The sequence below is a fragment of the Topomyia yanbarensis genome, chromosome 3, assembly GCF_030247195.1.
Source record: "Topomyia yanbarensis strain Yona2022 chromosome 3, ASM3024719v1, whole genome shotgun sequence".
Taxonomy (NCBI): domain Eukaryota; kingdom Metazoa; phylum Arthropoda; class Insecta; order Diptera; family Culicidae; genus Topomyia; species Topomyia yanbarensis.
Window position 1 is genome coordinate 24,148,913 of NC_080672.1, and position 24,668 is coordinate 24,173,580.

Here is a 24,668-nt window from a genome sequence, read left to right on the forward strand (position 1 = left end):
CGGGAATCAATCACGAACGAGCTTCAGTCAGATGATTTAAAATATATTTTCCCATGTTTCAGTTTTTTTAAAGAGCAGAAAAACCTTTCAATAAAGCCCTGAGCAGGAAATATGTACAAAAACCAACAATTTCAGCGAGGGGCTCTTTATGTGCATAGCACCTACTCTAAACCAACTACTTAGGCTGTGAACCATTTGGCTAAATATTTAACTTTTGCGTAAAATCTGACACTTCGAAAGTTATTTGCAAATTAACCCTGCTCTGGAGCATGGTTAAAATTGACAGAGCGATTGTTAAATTTGGCAGCTCGATAGTTAAAATATTACCCATGGTGCAGAATAAAAAGGAGGAAATATTTTCTATACCTAAATGAGGTTGTCAAAAAATTTCAAAACAACATGAAGGGATAAAGATGGAATCGATAGCGTGTTGTGTCAAGATTTGTTTGGGTTATTTCATGATGTGGATGTTTACGTTTCGTTGTTTTAATTTTAAAATATCGACAAATGTCCACATCTCTACCAACTTGGTGTTATTGCAGCTGTCAATTCTTCATAGCTTTCAAAATGTCAACTTTTGAAATGGTCCTCTCTCTCGGTTTAATTTTACCACTCGAGAGAAAATAACTTTCGAACTGTCAAATTTTAACTAAAAGTTAAAAAAAAATCGTCAAGTGGTTTACAGCCTTAGTAGTTACTTCCTTCAGCAAGATTACAGAACCACTCCTCGACACACCACCAGTTCTTGACCATCTACACAGACTGGTAGTAACTGCCTGTCAGTCGGAAAGCTAGCTGTGAGTCGAGACTTAGTGCTTTTCGCTCTAAGACAATCTGGGCGGCAAACTTGTCTAATTTACCGAAGCCTTCGACTCCCTTGTGTCGTTCATCATCACCATTCGGTTCACTTGAGCCATTCAGCACCACAACTCCCTTCTCGTACCATTCAGCACCACTTACTCGTTGTGCTCCCGACTTGTTCGTGAACTACTCGGTCTAGTCGACGATGGGCCTAGCCGGCTCCGACGGACGCCGTCCGGATTCTCTCTTTGGCGCCTTCTGACGAGCCGGAGGTTTCCGTTTCCTCTTCTGCTCCCATTTTCGCTCTTCCTTCGGCCTTTTCTGTTTCCCGTGTTTCTCCTTCCGACATACGGCAGTTCTGCCTCTTGAGCCCGCCTGGTTTTTCGTCTCCTGACAAGGATCTTGTCCTCTTTGGAGTCACGGAAACTGATGTGCTCTCCACTTCAATCAGCTTCTTCTGACTCTGCTTCGGATGGGCTAGAAAGATAATAGCCTTAGCCGACACTAATGCTCGCTCAGCCCTTCGCGTTGCCGTGTCATACTCATTTACGGCAAATACTAGCGCCTTTCGGGTTTTGAGAATCATCATTTCGCCGTCCAATTCGTGATCCGGGTCCTGTCCGTTGATGTTCGCCATGGCCAGTACACCGTAATCAGGATGTTACTAGCGTCGATTCTGACGTGCCAGTTAGCACTCCGGTTCACTTTGAGTGCTTTTATTGCTAAGATCTTTGATTCCTGAAATCTTAGAATCTTATCAGAAGCGTACCCGCTTTGTCGGAGCTGCTTTTGGAATCATAGATTTTTTAGAGGTTTAGCAAAGCCCAATTCAAACCCCACCATACCCTAGCAAGACTCCTGAGCTCCTGTCCCTACCGCCCCCTTGTGTATGTATGTTAATTCAGACCCGTCGGAAATAAAATTAAGAGTTGGTGAATGAAAAGATGCTCAAATTTAGTTCTTGGTTGATGGTGTGACAGCGCTGATAAAGGCTAATTTCGTTTCCAATGAAATTATTCTCTGGGTGAGAGATCTTTTTTCCAATTAGCCACCTTTACTAGCACGAAACTGTACAAACTAATTATTACAGTTAACCCACGGAACCGGCTGAATCCTAATAATCACCTTCTATCCCGATGTTGAAATGCAATCTCCAGTCAAGGTTGACTATTAGAAGCCGACTAAAATCACAATTCTTTCTGTTCAAGATTTGCGGCTCCTTGCATGAAATTAGCGGTAATCTTCGGTCGAGTGTTTTTAAGCCGGTTTTTTGTAGTGTACACTGCTTTCTAACCATCAGAAATAAAAATAATTGCCTCTGCTAGTAGTAGGTAACGACACAAACTGATTCGTTCACCAGCCCTGCATAAATCACAAATATTTCCTTCTCGATATTGTACAGTCCTTTGCGGAGATGCTCCGTTCGCTCTATACAGATCAACACGAATAATAACGATACAAATCTGTAGCGGACCTACATTTAAAGCTTTCCAACATTTAAGTATTCGTCAATATTTAGTAAGTTGATACAGCAATATTCAAAGCTTCCACGAAAGATTTTTAAGATCATGCGAACAACTATAACAAAAAAGCTCCTGCCCTGAGAAAGTTTCCACCAGAAGCTAGAGGCGATTTAAAAAAAATTATCTGTCTTAATCCAATAAATCCGTTCAAAATAAAAATAATTCCCACTACAAGTATCAATTTAATGAACTCGAGTTTTCTAGATAATAGTGAAAACATATTCCATCATTGATCGATTACGCCACCACCCCCTGGTTTCCTTTTCAATTCGTTCGCTCAATTGATTTTCTCTAGAAGGAAATCCTTTCAATCCAAGCTGTCTCAGATGTCCAACGGGGGAAGTTTCTCATCTGCCATCTACCCTTTTCTATGTGCAGATAGAAGGCCAAACGTACGACCCGAGAAACCCGTAATACGAAAGATCAATAAACGGTTCTGATCCCGGGAAGAGGATTAAACTTTTTTTTCCAAGATGCGATTGGAGACAAATAGATTGCGAAATGTGGAAAAAGTCGATGGCTCTTGTGAATCGAAATTGTTTTCGAAAAGCTAGCCACAAACTGACATACTCCAACCATCTGTTGATTTCGCTTCGAGTTGGCTTCCTAACCAAAATCAAACATCGGTCCAGCAAAATTTCGCTCGTAAAATGTTGAGGACATTTTATTTACTCACCTGCGTGCCAAGTATGACGAACAAAAGAAAATCGACGATACCAGCAGCTGAATATTCATTGAATTGTGTTCGCTCGGGCCTGATCCAATTAAAAGAATTAGTTCACGGCTTCGGTAATTTGTAGAACAAATCCAGGTGGGTAACTGTTGGGAGAGTGGACCTGTAAACGATAGGGCAGCAAGCTGACTGACGTCCTTTCCGCACGCCAATCAATTAAATGAATTGTTCGCCTACTACCAACCCAGCTGGAACAGTTTTCTACAGTTCCGATCCGGTGGAACTATGATGTTGCAACGCAACGTTCCATATTTTTCATGGTTGCTAATCCGTTTCCGGGCGGAGTTCCTGTGCGAAACACACACGTCAAGCAAAGCTGCAAACCGCATGGTTTCAAACAAAAACTGGGTCTGACGAGCCTCGAAAGTTTCCACGCGCTCGCTCGTGTACTGCTGCTGATGGGAGGGAAAAGTTTCCTTCACAGGGTTGCTTCTCATTCTTGAAGTTTTGTCAGTGTTTTGCGCTGGCTGGCTCCTACGGTGTCCAACTTGCCGATTGCCGTAGGTGGGCGTGGGCTGGTATCGTAAGGGATAAAGGGGTTCTATGAATGCAAGTTTACTGTTAACAGACAGGTTTCCTTTTTGTCATTTATCAGAAATGCGAAACTCGGTGTTATAGTGGTGTTTAGTTTTCCCTACAATTCCCTTTCACTGCTTCGCACTGAAAAGCCCTGAAACTAAAAACTTCAGCTGTGAATTCTATTAACAGCTATATCTAGCGTCTGCCAGGAGGCCAAATATGACGGAGATAGTAGTTTCGTGGTAATTGCATAATTAAATGACAGGTCTGGAGGCGGTGGTGGGCTGCTTTTTAAATCAAGTAGAAAACAAACAAATGCAAATTAGTTAGACTAAAAGGGGGGTGGACACAACGCCTTTCAGCAGGCCTAGTGCACCTCAAAGAGACTGTGGAATTGGGCACAGACGAACATTCCGCGTGGAGAGTAGAGTGGCTTTCAAAAAGCAGTTGGTATTTAATTGATAGAACTTTTCGTTGGGCTCAAAGGTACAATTTGCATGCTTCCAGGAAGACGCCCAACGGTGCGTCTGGGTGATCTAGTTGGAACAGTTGTAGTAGTTTAAAAAAGAACTACAATTTAGTGGCTTTTTATCTTCAAGGTGTTGCATGTTTGGCCTAAAAAGAAAACTGTTCAAAGTGGCTTAGTGCGGCCATTAGATGGAACTTATATGAATGATATATGTATAAAGTTTGTTATATTTGTTTTCTTCTTCTGAAATCTACAATGGCATCTCAAAGCATCTAAAATGTTATTTGGAATTGAAGTAAATGGGACAATTCAATTTTCTCGCTCGATGTATTATGTTTTATGTTGAAAAATTTACGAGTGAAGGAAAATGCAGTTGGTATTGCATGCCAATAACATAAATCTTTTGACTTTTCAAACTCGAATTGCTTTAAAAACGTGCTGCTGTCTACTCCACCTTTCCACAACAGCATTTGCAAGAAAACTACGACACTGAATAGAAGAAAAAACTTCTCAACGCATACGAACTGAAAAGGGCAGTGAGATGCCTTCATATGTTGGCTAAATTCCATCCCATCGAGAACGGTTAGAAATCAGTCGAAATCATACAACTTTACTACCACTGCACTGCACCGAATTGGCACTGTTTCCGGAAACTGAAGAGATTGTAGGAAAGGGATGTCAGAAAAACAGTTATTTTTGAACAGAAAGGAAAGCAGCTCGAACACTCTGAAGCTGAAACGCGATAATCTCACTCTCTCTCTATCTATGATTCAGCAGAGAAAACTATGTTAACCCAGTTTATATTTTTTAACTGTGGGTTGGATCAAAAATTTGTTTTGTTTGCTGATTGAGAAAGTTCCAGTACACTTAGTTTTCTTCATATACGTAAGTACCATCCATAACAGACACAGCAATTTGAAGTCATTTCATGTACCTAAGGAATCAGTAGCGTCTGGCTCAAATGGTACGTCCCCCTTGATGGGAAGGATACACTTAGTCTCTCACTATGTGGTGGGTGGAAACCACCCCCTAGCAATGATTTACAGGGTCGTTTACCGCTACGTAGACCGAGTTAACGCACACACCTAAAAGGTTCTCAATCAATGAGCATGACCGGTAGAGAAGATGCTCACCAACTCCGACAATGTTTCACTACTCAGGCTGAAAACAGTTTCTCGTAAATGAGGGGTGCTCAAAAGCTCAATTAATCGTCTTCTTTGCAGTGGACTATTAAACAACCGAGGGATGGAAGCACTTTAAAGCCCGCAAACGGAAATATAGAAAACAAAGCAAATCTGATGTAAATTAATTTAATCCCTATCCTTATTCTCCTATACCTTAATCCTAAAACATCATCACTTATACCTAAACTATACTATTTCTTCCTACTTCCTAACTGTGACGTCACACATGTACCTGAGGTATCCGGCGATGCTTCCTGATGATGATGTGTTGAACCCGGTCGACCAGGTGAATTGTCCCCGTTGACGTTCGATATGTCCTGGTGGTTTTGACTTCGTAACGATGATAACTCGACGATGACGTGGTCGTTCAATTGGTGTGGACTGATCATTCACAATTGCCCACTCCTGAACGGTAATTTTAGCGGCAGCATATGAAGACCAAGATGACGATCGCTGCTTCCTATTCCTGTCCGGAACTTGCAACTGTCCAACACGGTGCGTTGCCCGGATGGATACAAAGGAGGACGACAATAGGGAATCAGTGTTGGCGGCGATCCTGCCTTGCTAGGCCGCTAGCAATGGCCGGCGAGTATGTCGAAATAACAATGGCGACAATCCTGTCCCGCTCGGCAATTAACAATGGCCGGTGTGAATGTCGAACTAGCGATGGCGACGATTCTTCCGGCACGCGGCTGGGCTTCCTGTCCGTGTCCACTCGACCCAGTGACGGATAACGATCGGTGGTTTTGGTTCCGTGTAGTCTTCTGTGGGAGATAATTTGGAACCGTGTTCCTAAGAACAAAAAGAAAAAGGCCCTAGATGGACCTATCCCAAAGGATATCAGTACATATACATGTAACGTCACCCTACCCTAACTATCCCATTATTGTAATTAATATATTTTTACCTTTTTCTTGCTAGCTTCCTTTTACACTTAATGCGCGTCCTTTCTAATAAATTGTACTATTATTTTTAACGTGTCTTGTATCTGTAGATTTATAAATTTTAACATTTTAACCAATCTTATTTAGCACTATAATATTTTACTGTTAACTAACCGTACTACTAAATAGTAGGCCAAATACTTTTAAGTTCCCTTTTCATAGGGTTTTAAATAAACTTTTCACTGGAATTAAACAAGGAATTAAATCACAATTTACACCACATGTTACTATTTTTTCTAACCTAACTTTAACGATATTGAACCCGTTGCGCACTACTAAGCTGGTTACTAGTCACGGACAGAAAGAGGACGATTATTCCCGAGCCAAGCTATTTATACGTCTAAGATTTCACGAGAAAGGACGAAAACATCCGATAATCTACGAAAATAACATAGATTTGACATGTCCATAAGGTTTGGCAACACTGATGCTAGTGGCTCCATCGGTGAAGCGATGGCAGCAACTCAATTGTCAAACTGCTATAATCGAGCATAATATTTAGAGTGTGGACGCACTGATCTAGCTATCTGTGGATACGACTCTGAGTGTATCCAATACACCCTGCACTCACTAGATGCTGTCAGTTCGCTCAGTTAATGTATCATGAGAGAGCGCGACAGAGAGAGACACTCGCGCTCAAGTATGTTAGGGTACATGTGTGTGTAGTAGACTTGTGGTGGAGCCAACAAGTATTCCATCTGTAAACTTTTGGTTACATAACAATTAAAACAGATCATTCTGCACCCCCAGAAGGATGCTGAACAATCTGCAGGTACTACAATAGCAGGACTAAAACTTCCAGCCCCGAAGGGATTTAGAATTTTTATTTTACCAGAGAGCGGATATATCGAAACCCCCGTGGGGATATTGAGATAACACAATGGCTGCACTCCCAATTAGATATTGTCATTCAAATACGGCTTAATCTATAGCTTTTCCTTGATAGGTTCATCTATGTATGGAGAATCAAAAATCCGGATACGCAACTGCATTAGTACAGGGCAGTTGCGTATCAAATGATGTGATGTTCCGTAATCGTATTCACAAAGATCACATGAATAACACTCAGCGCGCTGGACAGTAGCCATGTGATAATTGAGTTTGCAATGTTCAGTCAGTGCCCTGACTAGAAAACTGCGATTGCGCTTGGAAAAATGCAACAAAATATTTGATATTTTCGGACTCACATCCGTCTTTGTTTGAACGTAAGTTTGCAAGTTACACCAATGGTTGGTATGTTCGAATGCAGCCCAAGAGCGAATCTTGTGCTGTATCCAACTTATCGCAAAACTGGTTCTGGACCAACGAAGTCAGTCTTAGCGCCAGCTCTAGCCAATTCGTCCACCCATTCATTTCCAGTAATACCGAAATGACCGGGTACCCATAGAAGGTAGATAGCATTTGAAATGCTAAGTTCTTCAATTTGAGTTCGACATGCAATTACTAATTTCGATCTCGAATCTGCTGAACTAAGTACATTCAGGGAAACCTGACTATCAGAGCAAAAATAGATCCTTTTACCGCAAATTCCCTGTTGAAGTGCCGATTGTACGCCGCACAGAATCGCAAAGATTTCTGCCTGGAATACGGTACAGTATCTACCAAGCGAATGAGATTGGTTTAATCTCATTTCACGACAAAAGACACCAGCAGCGGCTTGGCCCTAAAACAAAGAACCGTCAGTATAACAAACTACGTATTCTTCAAGTTGTCGCTCCATCCAGCCAGACAGTCATTCCTGGCGAAGAGGAGTTCTCACGCTGAAAGTTTTAAAAGGAAAAGTACATGTAATTGTAAGGTCACTGGGGGCAAGTATATACTCATCCCAAGTAACCATTTGGGACCACAGTCTTTTGTGGCTAGTTGCACGATGTATTGGGTTACTATTCCAGACGGTATGCACAAGAAAGTGCTTCTTGTTTCAAAATCACATATAGTGGTTTTATATAGAAGAGTATCTCTAGAGCAGCAGTAAGTGTTGCCAAAAACGTACCAGTCATCGCCATCAAGACCATCCTCTGAAGATGGTTTAACTTTGATTGGATTGTAATAACTTCTCCCTTCTGGCACCAAACAAGGCACCCGTAATCCAGTATTGGTCTAATAATTGTTGTGTAGATCCACTGAATGTACTTGGGTTTGAGATCCCAAGATTTGGCGAAAGCCCGTCTACATTGGCCGAAGACCGTGCAAGCTTTCTTGATCCTGAAATCGATGTGAACTGTCCAATTAAGTTATGAGTCAAGAATTACCCCAATGGACTTAACTTGATCTGAGACAATAATTTCAGAGTCAAAGAACTGCAATGGACGAGCTCCGGTTGTAATCCTTCGTTGCGTGAAAAGCGCCATTGATGTTTTATTTGGATTATCCAACATGAAGACAGCATTGCTGACCAATCACATAAGGCTTGTTGCATGATATTTCAAATTGAGTTAATGCAATTACTTGTGATAATCATCGGCGAAACCATGCGTCGGAAACCCAAGTTTATTAAGTTTCCTCAACAAGCCATCGGCGACAAGGTTCCATAGAGGTGGTGATAGGACACCACCTTCAGGACATCCGCAGACACTCAGTTTCCCTATCTTTACTTGATTCAACGATGAGCACAGATATCGGTTGCTAAGCATTATGTGTATCCAATTCGTGATATACGAAGGTACTCCATCAATGACCTCATGCTGCTTCCAAAATGGATTTGAAAGACATATTGTTTTTGTGGAAAAGCTTTTTCAATGTTGTAGACAACATTGTGTAACAGGGTGGTAGTGGACTTTCCCCGCTGATATGCATGTTGCATTGCTTGCAGTGGGTGCTCGCCCAAGCTAACATCCCGAATGTAGTGGACGATTGAACATTCCACTGTTTTGAGAAGGAAGGAGGTCAAACAGATCGGTCTAAAGCTCTTTCCCTCCTCATAAGTGACGTGGCCACCCCTGGGAATGAATTTTACATTTATTTCCCGCCACACTAATGGAATGTATCCTGTTGCAACGCTACAAGTTAGAACTTTTTTCAAAATATGCTTGAAGTGTTCATATCCTCTTTGTGGTCCGTACACAGAAAATTCTGAAGGGAGGGGTATTGATTTTTTCGTTCCTTCTATAAGAAAGCTATCGAAACCCTTAGACGTTGAAGGTTTTTCCCGATTCCCAGAGGGCTGTCTTGTGTCGACTTAACTCGACAAACTGGGGCAATGTCTAATATCGAAAAGGAATCTTGATCAGACACCAACGCCTGCTAGCTCATGGTAGTGTCGGATTCTTACTGTGGTGGTTTGTAGTAAGCCTACCGACTAAACATAATCCTCCTGTTCTTCCCAATCCTCACCCTTCCGGGGCCACCATTAGGTATTACTTCAGGAGAGGTTGTACTCTTGCTCTTTTTATGTTGTGTTAATCGTTCCTGTTCCTCACCTGCTCAGATCAGTTGTAAATATCGTCATCTGCCTAAACGCGAACCGATCCAGAGACGTCGAACATAACGATTTACATCTCGTTTCAACCATCTACGCTGGGTTTCTTATCCTTCTTGACGATACTCGTTCCTATTTATCTACTAGCTGGTGCTGAGAGTTTTCCGGTGACGGAATTTCTCCCAATACCGATGTCAGATTTCATGAGGCAATTTAGTTCTCAGCCACTCCGGCGCAGGGTCACCTATGGTGGAATTTCTCTAGACAATGATATCCCGATTTTCTGCGAGTTCGTGTTGTTCGCTCGTTATTTTTTTCTCCGTAGCTGATGTTGCTAACTCGCTGACCGATCTTTGCTGTGTAACTGATATACTCACAACTATTGTTAATATCAAAACATGTCGAGACGTGAACCGATCCAGCGATGCCGACTAACTTGACTAATATCCTTTTTCAACAACCCAACAAGACTTTGAAGAAACCCAACAGGTTTCTTCAAAGTCTTGTTTCTAGAAGGCTCGCTGTATAGTTTTTTTGTTCCTTATCAGGAAGTTAAGAAAGTGTTAAAAGTAATTCCAAACTCTCATGGGAGGGGTTTGAACCCCCAAAACCCTCCCCTTGCGCACGGGCCTTTTGTAGTGGAACTAGAATGATTCTATTCTTTCCTGGAGACTTATACCACAGACTAACAGACATAACACTATGAGGGAATTCCCACAAAAAACATCGATCCTGCAATTTTCCAACAACACTAGCTCCACCTTTTATTCACAGTCCCAAACACTTATTTGCTGATGGGTTACCCCTCAAGTTCTGGAACAATTTTTCGCTAGTGATCTATCCCCCATATGTTTGTTCATATGTCAGTGGCGCCATAATTTCAAATATATTTAAAATGACCGTTAAAGCGGACGAAGCATTGTTTTCATCGATTCGGTTGTTACAATTCTATGAGTAAACTACCTAAAAAGAAATCAGGAGCAGTAGTCAGTGATGGCCCCGTATAGCCTGAAAAGTGTGTGTCAAAAAGACTGTTGAGTACTACATCTTAGTTTTACGAGTATTCACCATTGGCAGTTCTAATCGAACTGACATGAAAATCTTCCGATTTCGAAAGTAACTTACTTAATCTGTTAGTCTCGTTGATACTTGTGACATTTGTGCAGAGGCTTTTCCAACCACTTCGCTCAGAGATCCTTAGAGCATTTCTGTATGCTTAGCGAGCTAACTTAAATGCCTCCGACTCGTCCCTGCGTCTTCGATTTCAAGCTCTTCTACATATTTTTTTTTGAGTCGAACAAGTTTGGTATTTCACCAAGGTGTTTTTCCAGAAGCACGCGGTTCGAGCTCGTTTGGTACGAGCCAGTTTGCCAACTCATGTGTAATGTAGGGAAGCCTGGTCACGTACACATGCTCGCACTGTTTGGATTATAAAGAACATGCGAAAAAGAACCAATAGCTGAGGAAGCTCTCGCCATTAATTTTGTAGTTGAAGTCCCTTTTTTTGAACATGAGTAGTAGACTGGCTCGCGCTTGTAGAAATTACTTTTAAAATGATTTAAACTAACAGACGCAGCACTTTTTTATTTCCTTTTGTAGTACCAAATGCCTTTGCAAAATTTGGAAGTGACTGATTACTCCCCGGGTTTGCGCATTGCGTTGAAAGTTTGCATGGGGTTTTATATGGGAAAAGAAAATATTTTGCATTTACGTTAATAAAGATCGCAATTTCACTCAATAGGAAAAACCAGTTATATAAAACGATAGTTCAAACTCACTTACGCTACAACGGCACTTAATCTTTCCGTATGCCTACATAAATTCAAAACACAAGCGTTCATAACGAATCCAGGACAGTTATTTCAAGCAAAGGTCCACCCAAATGCATAGCTACCGAAGTTCACAATTTCAATGTTTAGTATCCGTGCGGTAATATGGGTTTAATTCAGCAATGCGCTATTGCATGGTCAATCAATAAAAAGATATGGAATATTCACCAGAAGTAATAGAAACTTACCCTTCAGATTTTGGGTATACAAACCTATCCTCAATTATTTTTTTAAAAAGAATTATAGCATTTTTAAAATAGGTAATGGTAAAGTATGAATGTTTTTCAATATATCGATTATAAATCAGAATAACTAAAACAATTAAATTTCATCAAGCTATACAGATTTTAAAAATTTCGATCATGTTCTTCAAACCTATGTTCAATACCCGTTTTACAAAATGTGTTTTACTCGTTTTAAGTTGAATCAGAAAAAGATTAAATGAAAATTGAAGCTGAGATGTATAATTGAACAATTCCCCTATTTACCCTTTCATCGCCTTACTGCGAAACCATCATCCGCCTACGGGAAACCCACTTAGATATTGCAAATGGGGGGTTATTTGATGTTTTGCTCCTTTTCATAGCTTCGATTACTCACATTACACATCCTAGGTGCGGAACTTGTACGGTATGCTTCAAGAAAAAACTGCCAGAGACACCTCTTTCCGCCGAAGGAAGGAAAATAATGATTGCAGCAAGCACAAGCCCATGCTTGTAATTCAATTTATCGCTTCCCCGTAACAACTAGTCAGGACCTCATAAAAGCAATGTTAGATATGTTTAGCGGATATTTCTAGTTTCGCATCGTGGATCTTTTCGAACGGGGTAGGTTTCAATCTATTTCAAGAATAGTAAAATGTAAACAATGTGGTTTATCACAAGGATACAAATAGCACTCTAGCAAATTGTCCAGGTTTTATAAATTGCACCATTAAATGGACTCTCGCGAGTGCGGAAACGCTAATAATAGAGCACTATTGATGTTGAGTTTTTTTTGTACATTAAACGCACTTATGTATAGGTCCGTTGGGAATAAGTGCGCCAGAAATACATACTACAGGGTAGGTACTCCTATAGACGAATTTCGCGCCAACTCGAACAAATGTTGGCAGCACCCTTTCAGATTTTAATAAAACTTGCTGTACATGAGAACTTTGTCACAAAAAGCCACTTTGCATAATTTGTTTTGCCAAAAATTATCCAGACTGTCTTTTGAAAAGGTTGAAACTTTTTTTATCATTTTTTTTTTCAAATGGCTATAGTCTGAAAATGACAAACCCTTCAAAAAAACTGTTGTAGGAGTGATTTTCACAAAATTAGTCAAATTTTGAATATAAATATCGAAAAATTTCTTCATCGACTCCTACACTGAAAGAATTGGATTTAAAATTTAAAGTCGATTTTTAAAAATACCCATCTTTGATTTGGATTGAGATTTTGTCCCAAGATAGGTAATTATGTCTTTACCTATCGTTAAAAATTCAAGTTGGGCACTTTCAAGGAAAAAAGTTATTTGAAAAAAGCTTTTCCTTGTCCAAACTGATTTTTTTTAGTGTATTTTTATCGAAAACTAAACCAATGAAAGTCACAATCATCTCAGAATCCAATTTCCCAACTGCTAGTTGCCTGATTCATGCAACAAGTATCAGTAACGAATTTGGTATTCATTTGGCATATTACCCTGGTTACCTGTAGCTTCCCTGCATCAATACACATTTTATCAAATAAAAGTACTATAAAACTAAGTTCTTAACCCTTTCATGCCCAACTTTTTTCTAGTGCATGTAGGGTTTCAAAACTATTTTTCGTTGAAAACGGTGGGGTCAAGAAACACAAAAAGCCTATTTTCATAAAGATAGGTGCTTCCATAGCAGTGATAGAAGCTGGTCAATTTTTACCTTCCAATGCTCAATACAATTCTCGTAGGATATTCACTTGCGTGGAAAACGTAGTCAAAGAAACTGTAAATTGATATGTTTTATTAGTTTTCAATAATATTGTATCGTTACAAAGATATATGAAAAATTCATTTTCCGTCGTCAACGTAAACTGTCCCTGGCAGCATTGCTCCATCGGAATCCTGTCAGACTAATTGCAATAACTTCAGTTCTAGAGCTGATCCTTGTAACTGTTAATACTCAAATGAAAGGCAATAATCACATTAATGAGCCTTACTTGTTTTTGTGAGCAAAGCTGTCTGGTAACAACAGTTGTGAAGAGCAGTTCTAGTAAAAATTATAGATCAATTGTATAAATCAAAGATAAACCGTATCAAGTGCTGTGCAACGATAAACAATCCGAAGTGTAATCGTAATAATTTACGTCCGGAAGTAGCCATCTTGGATTTCAACATGGCGTCAGACATACATTTCTGGCACCTACTCGTCAAGACCATTCCAAACATACCCAGTCAGTCTAGATTCTAGACTGTGAACTCTGGACTGAATTCACGCTGGATTCTGGATACCGAGTTCTGACATCGATATTCTGTGCTATGGACTCTGGACTTAGAACTATGGTCTCTGGGGTCTTTATTCTGGACTCTGGAATCTGAACTCTAGACTCTAAAGTCTGGACTCTGAACTCTGGAGTCTGCACTCGGGACTCTGGATTCTGGACTCTTGCTCTCCCCTCGGCACTCTGGATTCTGGGTTCTAGTCTCTGGACTATGAACACTGAACTTTAGATTCTGGATTCTGAACCATGGGATATATTATCTGGGGTCTTGATCCTTCACTCTGGAATCTGAATCCTAGACTCCGGACTCTGAGCATAGGGCTCTGCATTCAGGTCTCTGGATTCTGGACTGTAGACTCTCTCCTCGGGACTCTGGTTTCTGGTCTCTGGGCTTTATACTCTGGAGCAGACCCGCGCGCAGAAAATTCTCGAGGGGGGTTTGATTTTTTAACGTTTATTTTAAAAGAAACGTACAGAAACCCTCAAATTTTGAAGATTTTTTCAGAGGCCTGGACCTAATCTTGTGAAGCAAGCGACTCAGTTCAACAGATTGCGTAAATGTTTGTTATCGAGAAGAAGTCAAAGACACCGCTGCATAGTAGTCGTGAACTTAATTCACAGGGTATCTTTGGATTAATTGCTTGTGAGAATATTCCCCCCCCCCCCAACCTGATGAAAATTAAAATTAGGCATGGCTTACTACGATCAAACTAAAAAAAATAACTTTTTATAGTTGAAAGTTGGTGTCTTCGACAAAGTTTTAGAAATGCTCGTAATGAAGAATTTTGTTGAACAACTTGAACTTGTAGGACTTAAAGTTATCGATTTCTAAAGTGTTTTCTATAGCAACACCCTTAAATTTAGTTATTTAATATAACTGACTTTTCGTGCAAACCATGTTCCAAACAAAAGTGGAGGACCTTAGAAAACGCTTTATATATCGATAACATTAAGTCCTACAAGTTCAAGTTGTTCAATAAAATTCTTCAATATGAGCATTTCTAAAACTTTGTCGAAGACACCAACTTTCTACCTCGTCAGTATAAAAAGTTAATTTTTCTAGTTCAACCATGCCTCAATTTAATTTTTCTCCGGTTGTAGGGAATATTCATACAAACAATTCCTACAAAGACACCCTGTGAATATATTCGATAGTTTGGCCTCTAGTGAACGTTTTTGGTATTTCCGACCACTGTGCGCTGCCTGCTGGCTCGTGATGGATTTGGATTGGTTTGTAGTAATTGTTAAGCCAACCGACTAAACCTAAATCTCTTGTATCTCGCAAACCTCATCCACCCGGGGAAACTGCTTTGTGTTCTTACTTATTTTGTTTTGTGTCGTCATGTTTTTATCCATAGCTACTTTTCCTTACTTGCTGGCCAACCTTCGCGATACATCTGACCTGCTCAGGTCTGCTGCAAATATCGTCACCTGTTGAGACATGAATCGATCCGGAGGTGTCGGCCAAAAGCTCCTATTTATCTGCTAGCTGGTGCTGAGAACTTCTCGGCTACGGTATTTCACCCTATACCGATACCCATATTCGCGATCCATTTCGCTGCCATTTCAACGGAATAATGATCGGTGGTAAAATTTCTCTAAACAACGATATCCCGATTTTCTCCAACTTCGTGTTTTTTCCTCGTTAGCTGCTGTTGCTAGCCTGCTGACCGACATCTGCTGTCTACTCACTACTGTTGCTAATATTGAAGCTTGACGAAACGTGTACCGATCCTTCAGAGAAGCCATCCAACTTGGCATAAATCCCTTTCCAGTCACCCTCGCAAAGTTTCGTCCTTAGTTTCTAGAGTGACTGAAGTCACATGACATTTTATTGGTCAAAACGGTTTGCAGTATATTTTTTCCTGAACAGGAAGTTAATAAATTTTTAAGTAACTCAAAACCTTCATGGGGGAGAGGGGGGTGGTTTGAACCCGCACGGTCCTGCTCTGGACTCTGATCTCTGGACTCTGGGCTCTGAACTCGGGAGGTTGAGGACTCTGGTCTTTGGACTCTGAACTCTGGTCACAGGATTCTCGTTTTTGGACTTTGAGCTCTAGATTCTGGACTTTGAACTCTGGATGCTGCACTCTTCACGTTGGGTTCTGGACTCTGGACTCTCGCCTCGAGCTTCTGTGTTATGGACTCTGGCTTCTGGCCTCTGGGTTCTGGCCTCTGTGCTCTGGATACTGAACGCTTGCCTCAGTATTTTGGGTTGGATTCTAGTCCCAGAGCTCTGGACTCTGGCCACAGTAATTTGGGTTAAGGACTCTGGGCTACGGACTGTGAACTCTGGACTCAGACTGTGGTGTCTGAGCTATAGGCTCTGGGTCTTGTTTCTGGACTTTTGACTCTGAACTCTAAACTTTGGACTATGCACTCTGCACTCAGGACTCTGGATTCTGGATTCCGGACTCTGAGCTCTCTCCTCGGGACTCGGGGTTCTGGTCGCTGGGCTATGGAATCTAAACTCTGGATTATCGAATCTTAGCTCTGGATTCTGGCCTCTGTGCTCTGGAGTCTGAACTTTTGCCTCAGTATTTTGGGTTAAGTACTTTGGGCTCAGGATTCCGGTCTCAGAGCTCTGGACTCTGGCCACAGCAATTTGGGGTGAGGACTCTGGGTTCCAGACTCTGAACCCAGGATTTTCGACTCTGTTCTCTGAACTCTGGACTCTGTATTCTTAACTCTAGATCCTGAGCACGTTAGGTGCTTTTGATTAACGTGTTATCTAGTATACACAATACACATTAGGGTGGGACAAAATGATCATTTTTCAGCACAGCACTTTTTTAGTTCCATTTGAGGTCCCAAACAACTGTGTAAAATTTGGGATCGATTGGTTTTGACCCGGCGTAGCGCATTGCGTTTGAAATTTGTATGGAAATTAGTATGGGAAAACTTACTTTTTTGCATTTTCAATTTTACAAACTACAATTCTTTCTGCAGTATGTCTACAATTAGATAGAAGTGTAGTCCACGATATGCTGAATAACTTTACTGAAAGATGCATGGTGTTAGAATGTCTCTAAAACAAGTTATAACCATTCAAAGTACGGTAGATCGAATTAATTGCCAAAATATCATTTTTTTGCCAACACTGCGGGGGTACCAATGATATATCATGTAGCATACCAGAATAACATCATATATTTTAGATTTACCACATTTGTATGTTTGGATGAATTATTCAAAATCCTTAGCTTAATTTATGGGCGTAGGTAGTTTGGCAATAGGGCGTAGTGAGGGCAGAGGGGGAGAGGAACTTTTATATATGGAAATTTGAGTTGAAATAACTGAAATATTGTCGAGTTGGAATGTTCAGATATATTATTTTAAAACATTTACACAATCCACCAGAGCCCCAATTCAAAAACAATTTTTACTTCAGGTGATCGAACAGCATCGAAAAGAGCGTCCTATCAAATCATGGTGCGTATTAAACTGAAATATAATCAATGCAATCCTCTGAAATATCAACTCGACATCAGTTGATTCAGTCTGCAACTTTACTTCCATTTATATAAGTCAATGCAGAAGGATACGTTTCGTTTTGTATGTTTCGTTTCATCGTTACTAATATGCATAGGAATTTGTGCAAATGTTTTAAAATAATTCATCTGAACATTTCAACTCGACAATATTTCAGTTATTTCAGATTCAATTTCTATATGTTGAAGCCCCCCCCCCCCTCACTACGCCCTATTCCTCAATCATCTACGCCCATGAAATTGAGCTAAGGATTTTGAATAATTCACTCAAACATACCAATGTGGTAAATCTAAAATATATTATGTTATTCTGGTATGCTATATGAAATATCATTGGTACCCATGCAGTGTTGGCAAACAAAATTATTTTTGGCAATTAATTCGCTCTATCGTACTTTGAATAGCTATAACTTGTTTTAGAGACATTCTAACACCATGCATCCTTCGGCAAAGTTGTTCAGTATATCGTGGACTACACTTCGATCTAATTATAGGCATACTGCAAGAAGAATTGTAGTCTGTAAAATTGAAAATTCAAAAAAGTAGGTTTTCCCATACTAATTTCCATACAAATTTCTAACGCAATGCGCTACGCCGGGTCAAAACCAATCGACCCCAAATGTTGCACAGTTGTTTGGGACCCCAAATGGAACCAATAAAGTTCTGTGATCGGTTGATGTAGTTATGATTACGATTTTCCATATAACAATGTCCCACCCTAATACACATATATGTGAAAAATTATGAATGTTAAACTACGATATGTTGCATCTCTGTTCTAACCTCTGTATCCTATTCGCTCTATCTTCCCCCATACACTTAGATCAAAACGTCATCCCGCACGTAGCAATGAGTAACGCATCGATCACCACCGCCCATCGTCTTCCCTACCGTCGAGCTGCCCGATGGACCGGCTCGGTTCGTACGTTACCGGTGGGTCAACCTGCCCGTACAGCACCGATACCAGCTCGTCCGCTCAATCCTATGTGCGTCCATTCGACACAATAAGAGCACTGCACGAAACGATCGTATCGCTGCGGACAGCACTCGAAGAAAGCCGACAGGATAACGATCGGCTGCGCAAACAAATCAGCGTGAGGGACACCGTGGAAGAGGGGCGGAGTTTCCTGAGAAATCAAACGCTTCAACCTGAGAGTAGTATTCCCAGAACTTTAAAAGGCACGGAAGAAATAAATTTGACAAACGTACCTGAGTCGAAGAAGTCGAAAAAACTGAAGAAGAAAAAGAGTAAAGTACCTGCGGACGAAACAGCGGAAGATACAGGGTCAGCGCAGCACGAGCAAGACTCGTCTCCTGAGTTAGAAACAAAACAAGAATCGCCTCGAAAGAAACACTTCCAAAAAGATGGCACCCACCAGAAGGTATCTGTAGTGCCGGACATTCAGATCTTGTCACATCCTGCCTCCGGTCACTCGACGATGGCTTCCAGAATAGATGTTAAAATTAAGGTTTCTTCGAACATTAACGTCGAAGGTAGCAGCTCCGAAGCGAACTCTTCGGAAGCTACCAAAGATGAAGTGGGAGTTGAACACGAAACGAAAACATTCGAAACACCAGAGGATGAGGATAAAACCATTGGCGAAGAGTCGGAGGACCCGGCGGAAAATGTGACAGTTCGGGAGGAATTTGTCAAAGGTGATGCATCCAATCTGAAGATAAACTTAACCAATGAGGAAAATCTAAGCGTTACAAGGTCTACTGAAGGAATCAACATTAAGCAGAGGTCATCGGAAAATCTGCACGTCGACGTGGATCGGCAAAGTAACCCTTCGATTTCCGAGGGAGATAATTCGGTGTTCACAGAGGATGTCACTACTCCCGTCGAGCCGGATCCGGAGGGTGCCGTTGGGTACATAAAAACGACTAGAACTTCGGTGAAGAAAAGTGACTCCGAGAATCAAGAGGAAGTGGATGACATAGAATTGATCTTCTCGTCGGATGATAACAAGGATATCATTCAGGAAGATCTAGTTTCGATTTCTGACTACGAGCCGTGGCAGGAATCAGGACAATCGGGAACACCCGTTTTGCTAAAGTTTAGGCAACTTTCTTCGGATCAAGAATCGATCAAGAAAGACTCGATCGAGCGTAGTGATAGTGATACTGTGGAAGGTGAAGGATCAAATGGGGATCTACCGAAAGGAAAGAGCTTAGAAAGTCAAGATTCGCTTGGCGCAGACAATACGAAGAAAAGTTTAAATATCAGTACAAAGTCGTCTAGCTTGGAAAAGGACTCCAGTTTGGATTACGGAACCGGGAATGTAGGACGGGAGGATAGTTTTGAAATTGGTGCTGCAAGTGGGACGACAGCTTTGGGGAAACGATGGACGAACTACAATGTGCTGATCGAGACAGACATTTCCAAGTGTGGAATAGCGGAGGATAACATATTGGAGATGGGAAGAAGGAATACCTGCCCCAATCCACCTGCGTATAGGTAAGCTATTTTGATAATACGAGAACCAAGTTGTGAATTTTCTTTTATTCACTTATTCGACACAGGCCTATCATCCATACCCGATCTCCAGCGGCCGTTTCGAACCGAAACCCACTGGCCGTCAAGTTTTCCAGAAGTCCCCGGACATATTCACCCCACCAGTATCTTCCACCGGGTAAAACGTTGCGTACGGTTACCATGGCCGACGCTACCGGTCGGTCCGTCAACTCCGAGGAGGCCAAACGATCCCGTGCGGCTCAAACGGACATAACGGCTCTTTCACAGCAGTGGCGTTCGGAGACACACCTTTCCGAGTCGGAGTTTGGTGCCGGTCTGTACACTCTGCCATCCAAGTTTGTTCCTCCATCGGCCACCGCCAGCCGGAAATATTCGCTCCGGTAAGAAGTGCGATGCTAACGTCAAGAGTTTGTTTGTTTACCGCTTCATCGATTTTTATTATTGTTATTATTATTACGTTTTGTGAGCGCACTGAAAGTATACAAACTCATACTCATCATCAACCGATAATAATATCTCAAGTTCTCGATTTTCATCATCTTTTGAGTTAACTTGATACTTTTCGTACGTTTTGTTTTCCCATTTTTATTTAAGGGTATGGTATCATGATCAATTTTTCTATATGAGAGTTAAATATTTGCTTGGTATGGTGATGCAATAACAAAAACCGAGAAGTACGAGCTGAGTACAGGTTGTGTGTAGCACAGTGCAAGTACGTTGGTAAGGGAATGAGGAGCAATATAATCTGGTGGAGCGAATTGATTACCCTTATTCTTCAAGCCAGTTACCACTTTTTTGTTCAGTCTGCTATTGATTATTTGATGTTAAGGGTGAGTCGATAATTATTGCGCCACTTTAGATTTATTGTTGAATCGAGTGTAGTTATCGAAATAAAACCAAAATTTTACATCAGGTCTCTTCAGTATTTTTACATTACATACGCCGATAAAATTTTAAGATGAGCTTCAGTTGAACCAAGGATATCAGGTGGCATGTTCATTGATATCTTTGATACAATGCTCGACATTTACAATTGACGCCCTTCTTTAAAGTCGACTGTACCATTTCCGATAGAATTTTCTCAATTTTTTCACTTTCTCATCATTTCTTGAGCGTTTTTTCAAAACGTCATATCTGCAATGAGTTACTCTCTTTGTTTACTTTCTCTTCTGTTAATAATTCGGTCACTTTAACATTCATCCCTCAACTCTTTGCATAATATGCTAGTTAAAACCACCGTCTTTCGATCTGTACTGTAAAATAAGTGAAAAGTGTTATATTGACGCCGTAAAAATCGAAAGAGAAAGTAAACAAAGAGAGTAACTCATTGCAGATATGACGTTTTGAAAAAACGCTCAAGATTTCCTCTTTGACCTCCATCTCTTCTTTAGACCTCCGAAGAAAGATTTTTGATTATGCTGTCTCAAAACCGCCAAACCGTTTGTGTAGGCACTCAGTTTTGTAAATCTCATCGGTTGTGTGCTCAGGAATAGTTCACTACGTTTGCCACAAATGCATACGCCTGCCAGCTGTCAACTTATTCAGTTTGAAACTGTCATCAAATGAAATATTTCTGACCCGGCAACTGATTGCAATCCGCTACGACGTAGGTCTCATCATCAAAGACACAGCATCGGTATTTCATGAGCAGCGTTATGAAGATTTTCTAGCAACACTCTACTGACGCACGGAAAAAAATCCGCTCATAAATTCACGAACCAAAAATCACGATTTCGTGAAATCAACAATTTACGAAAATCGAGAGCAGCTTCCTGAAATTAAGAATAATAAACCTAGTATTCATGAAACTATTTGTGTTTTCAAAATCTTGTTCGCGCCAAAAATATACGATATTTGAATTCCAATGTTTGGTTGTGTTACTGTGGGTGTTTCCTGGGCATGTTTAGTTTTTGTTTTGATTCTGGTTCATGATTTGGGCATACACTGGTTTGTATAAACCATATCTACTAGAAAAGAGCTGATAGAACATTAGTCATGAACTTCATCATTTATATTCACATTATCGTGATATTTTTTTCGCGAATTTCGTATAGGATATTACTGGCAGAGTAGTGTGATTTATGTTCATGATTTATCAAAATATTCGTAATTTCTCCTTGTCTTATCGTGATATGCTATATTCTAATTACTATACGTGACAACATGAACCGGACCATAAAGGTGTGACTGATCCGCGATAATTTGTTTTATGTACTATATAACGAATACGATTTGTGGCTCTATAATGTATTTTTTTGTGTTCAGCGCAGTTTTCGTTTTCTATCCAGACATCACATTTTTTAATACACTTATTTGAAGTTTCTTTTTAAATAGAATGTTACAAGTTTTCTTAAACATAATTATAACTATTATTATATTATTAATTTGTCTAAAACAAACACTTTAACTATTATCACTTTAATATTCGCTTTTTTTTCTTAGATTCTTATATTTCATAATGATCTAGTTTTTCTGAGCGCATTTATTTACATTTTTTCTGCTATTGTCTGAACTTAAAACAAAACTGAGTATTTTAGACCTTTTTATTTGGTGAATGATTAGCCTAGCATGAGAGTATAAGGAGATAAATCTAATTAAATTTTGATAGATACTGTATGGATAGATAAAAACGATAGATAAGTTCCATATATAGAGGATTGCAGTAAGCCAGGATGTCTCTAACAGGACTATGGATTGGTCTTCCTCGGACTTGTAAAGAACCTACTAATTGGGATCTGGCTTCACAATATTCAGTGCACGACCAAACAACATGATGAATGTCGTTGTAACCCTCTCCACAAGCACAATGATTACCCTCTGCGAGCCCAATACGGTGCAGATGCGCATCTAAAGTATAATGATTGGACATGACACGGATGAAGTCCCGACTTACATCCAACCCTTTGAACCATGCCCTCGTTGATACTTTAGGGATAATTGAGTGGAGCCACCGGCCCAGATCTCCATTGTCCCAATGCCAACTAGCAAGCATACTTAGACGAGAAGGGCTATAAAATTCATTGAAAACGATGGATCTTTCATATATTTCACCGTCTAATGCACCCATCTTGGTTAAATTTTCAGCTTTCTTATTGCTCGTAATAGAGCAATGCGCCGGAACCCACAATAGGGTAAATTGATAACATGTTCTTTTTAGGTTACTGAGAAATTCTCGCATCTTCCCCAAAAAGAACTTATCGTGGACATCACATTGAACTTTATCAAATGAATAACAATGTTCAAGGTCCTAATAGTTTTCTTATATCGGCTGCTCGCACTTATTACTAGTAGCTAGCAGCTGGACATAACTAGATGATATTTCATGAAAAAATACAAATTACAATTACAATACATGATCAATATTTTCCGATTTTTTGAACTATTTCACGAGCACGAATGGTCAGTCATTACTATTATGCTAGGAATCATGAACTAGTTCACAAACACATGAGAGATACTGACTTTTGGACGATCAGTCGTGACTAATAAATCATGAACCTGGTCACGAATACGTAAATAATATTTATTGATTCTATGCACTGGATGGATGATTAATATATTAGGAATAACAAACTAGCTCACGATGATTGAAAGTGTTCATGAATAATATTCCGAGTCTCGTTAAATAGTTCACGAGAAAATACCGTTTGATTTTGTGTACTGCTTCACAACAACGTGAACCAGCTCATGTTCAAGATGTAACAAATCATGAATCAGGTCACGTTGTATAGTCTGACTCTGAATAATGTTCCTAGATCTCACAAATTAACCATATAATAATATTCATGAACCAGACCACGTACAGAAAATGGATTTGGTAATGACATGGTGGAAACCGCGACTGAAGTTCTCAAAACAAAATCGTAATGTAGGCGTTACTGAAGGGAAATGGAACATAATTAAAAAACACATGATTTTATTTCATGGTTCTGTTACCGCAACGTAAAAACGTGATTGTTCCAGAATTCATGGCACTTTATTCATGATTTTTGAAACATTTTTTTCCATGCGTTCAGTTCGATTTAGGACTCAGCGCTCTCTCGATTTTTGTCTACTTTGTTCCCAGTTTACGTCCAGCTCTGTGCTTTTGGTCACCTGTCATCTGTTCCTGGAACCTTTGGTGGACCTTTGAGACGGCCGAATGATGTTCACTCTTTTTGTCCCATTTCGACCGGAATCTAACTGATAGCTTCCCAGCTGAACGGATGTGAGAAATTCGTTAGAAAGAAAAACTGACGTAACCCACCTAGCAGTGAGATGAAACATTTCGAACACATATCACTGTTGGATCATTCATTAGTTTGCAGATCTCACGCGAAGCATCCAGCTAGAGATGGAATGAACACAGTTTCGAGTCCCGCACAAATAAAATGTCGAATAACGTGAATATATTATAGGACACCAATAAAACAAATGAAATTGAAAAATTATAATGCCGTAAAGGGAAAAAAAGTTATCAAATTTTTAAAATGAGTAGAAATATTAACATAAATTAAATGAATAAACTAAATAAATCAAATCAGCTCAGCTCAGGCCCGTACCCAAGGGGAGGAATGGCTTACGAAAACGGACATCGGCATTGGGAGAAATTCTGCCGCCGGAAAACTCTCAGCACCAGTTAGTAGATAAATAGGAATGAGTACCGCCAAGAAGGATAGGAAACCCTGTGAAGATGGTTGTAAATAGACGTAAATCGTCTTGCTCGGCATCTCCGAATCGGTTCGCGACTCGACAGGTGACGATATTTGCAACTGACCTGAGCAGGTCATTTATACCATGAAAGTTTGACAGCAAACAAGAAACAGCATCAATGGAAAAAACA

The 24,668-nt window shown here is 40.3% G+C and overlaps 1 protein-coding gene across 1 annotated transcript in view; it reads left to right on the forward strand.

The window, feature by feature from the left end:
• LOC131691348 (uncharacterized) overlaps positions 1 to 24,668 on the forward strand; it is a 108,407-nt gene that overhangs the window by 45,972 nt on the left and 37,767 nt on the right. The window contains exons 2-3 of the mRNA XM_058977668.1: positions 18,194 to 19,828; positions 19,894 to 20,226. Of these exons, the coding sequence (XP_058833651.1) occupies positions 18,276 to 19,828; positions 19,894 to 20,226 (1,886 nt within the window). The 5' untranslated portion in view covers positions 18,194 to 18,275. The remainder of the gene's footprint in view (positions 1 to 18,193; positions 19,829 to 19,893; positions 20,227 to 24,668) is intronic.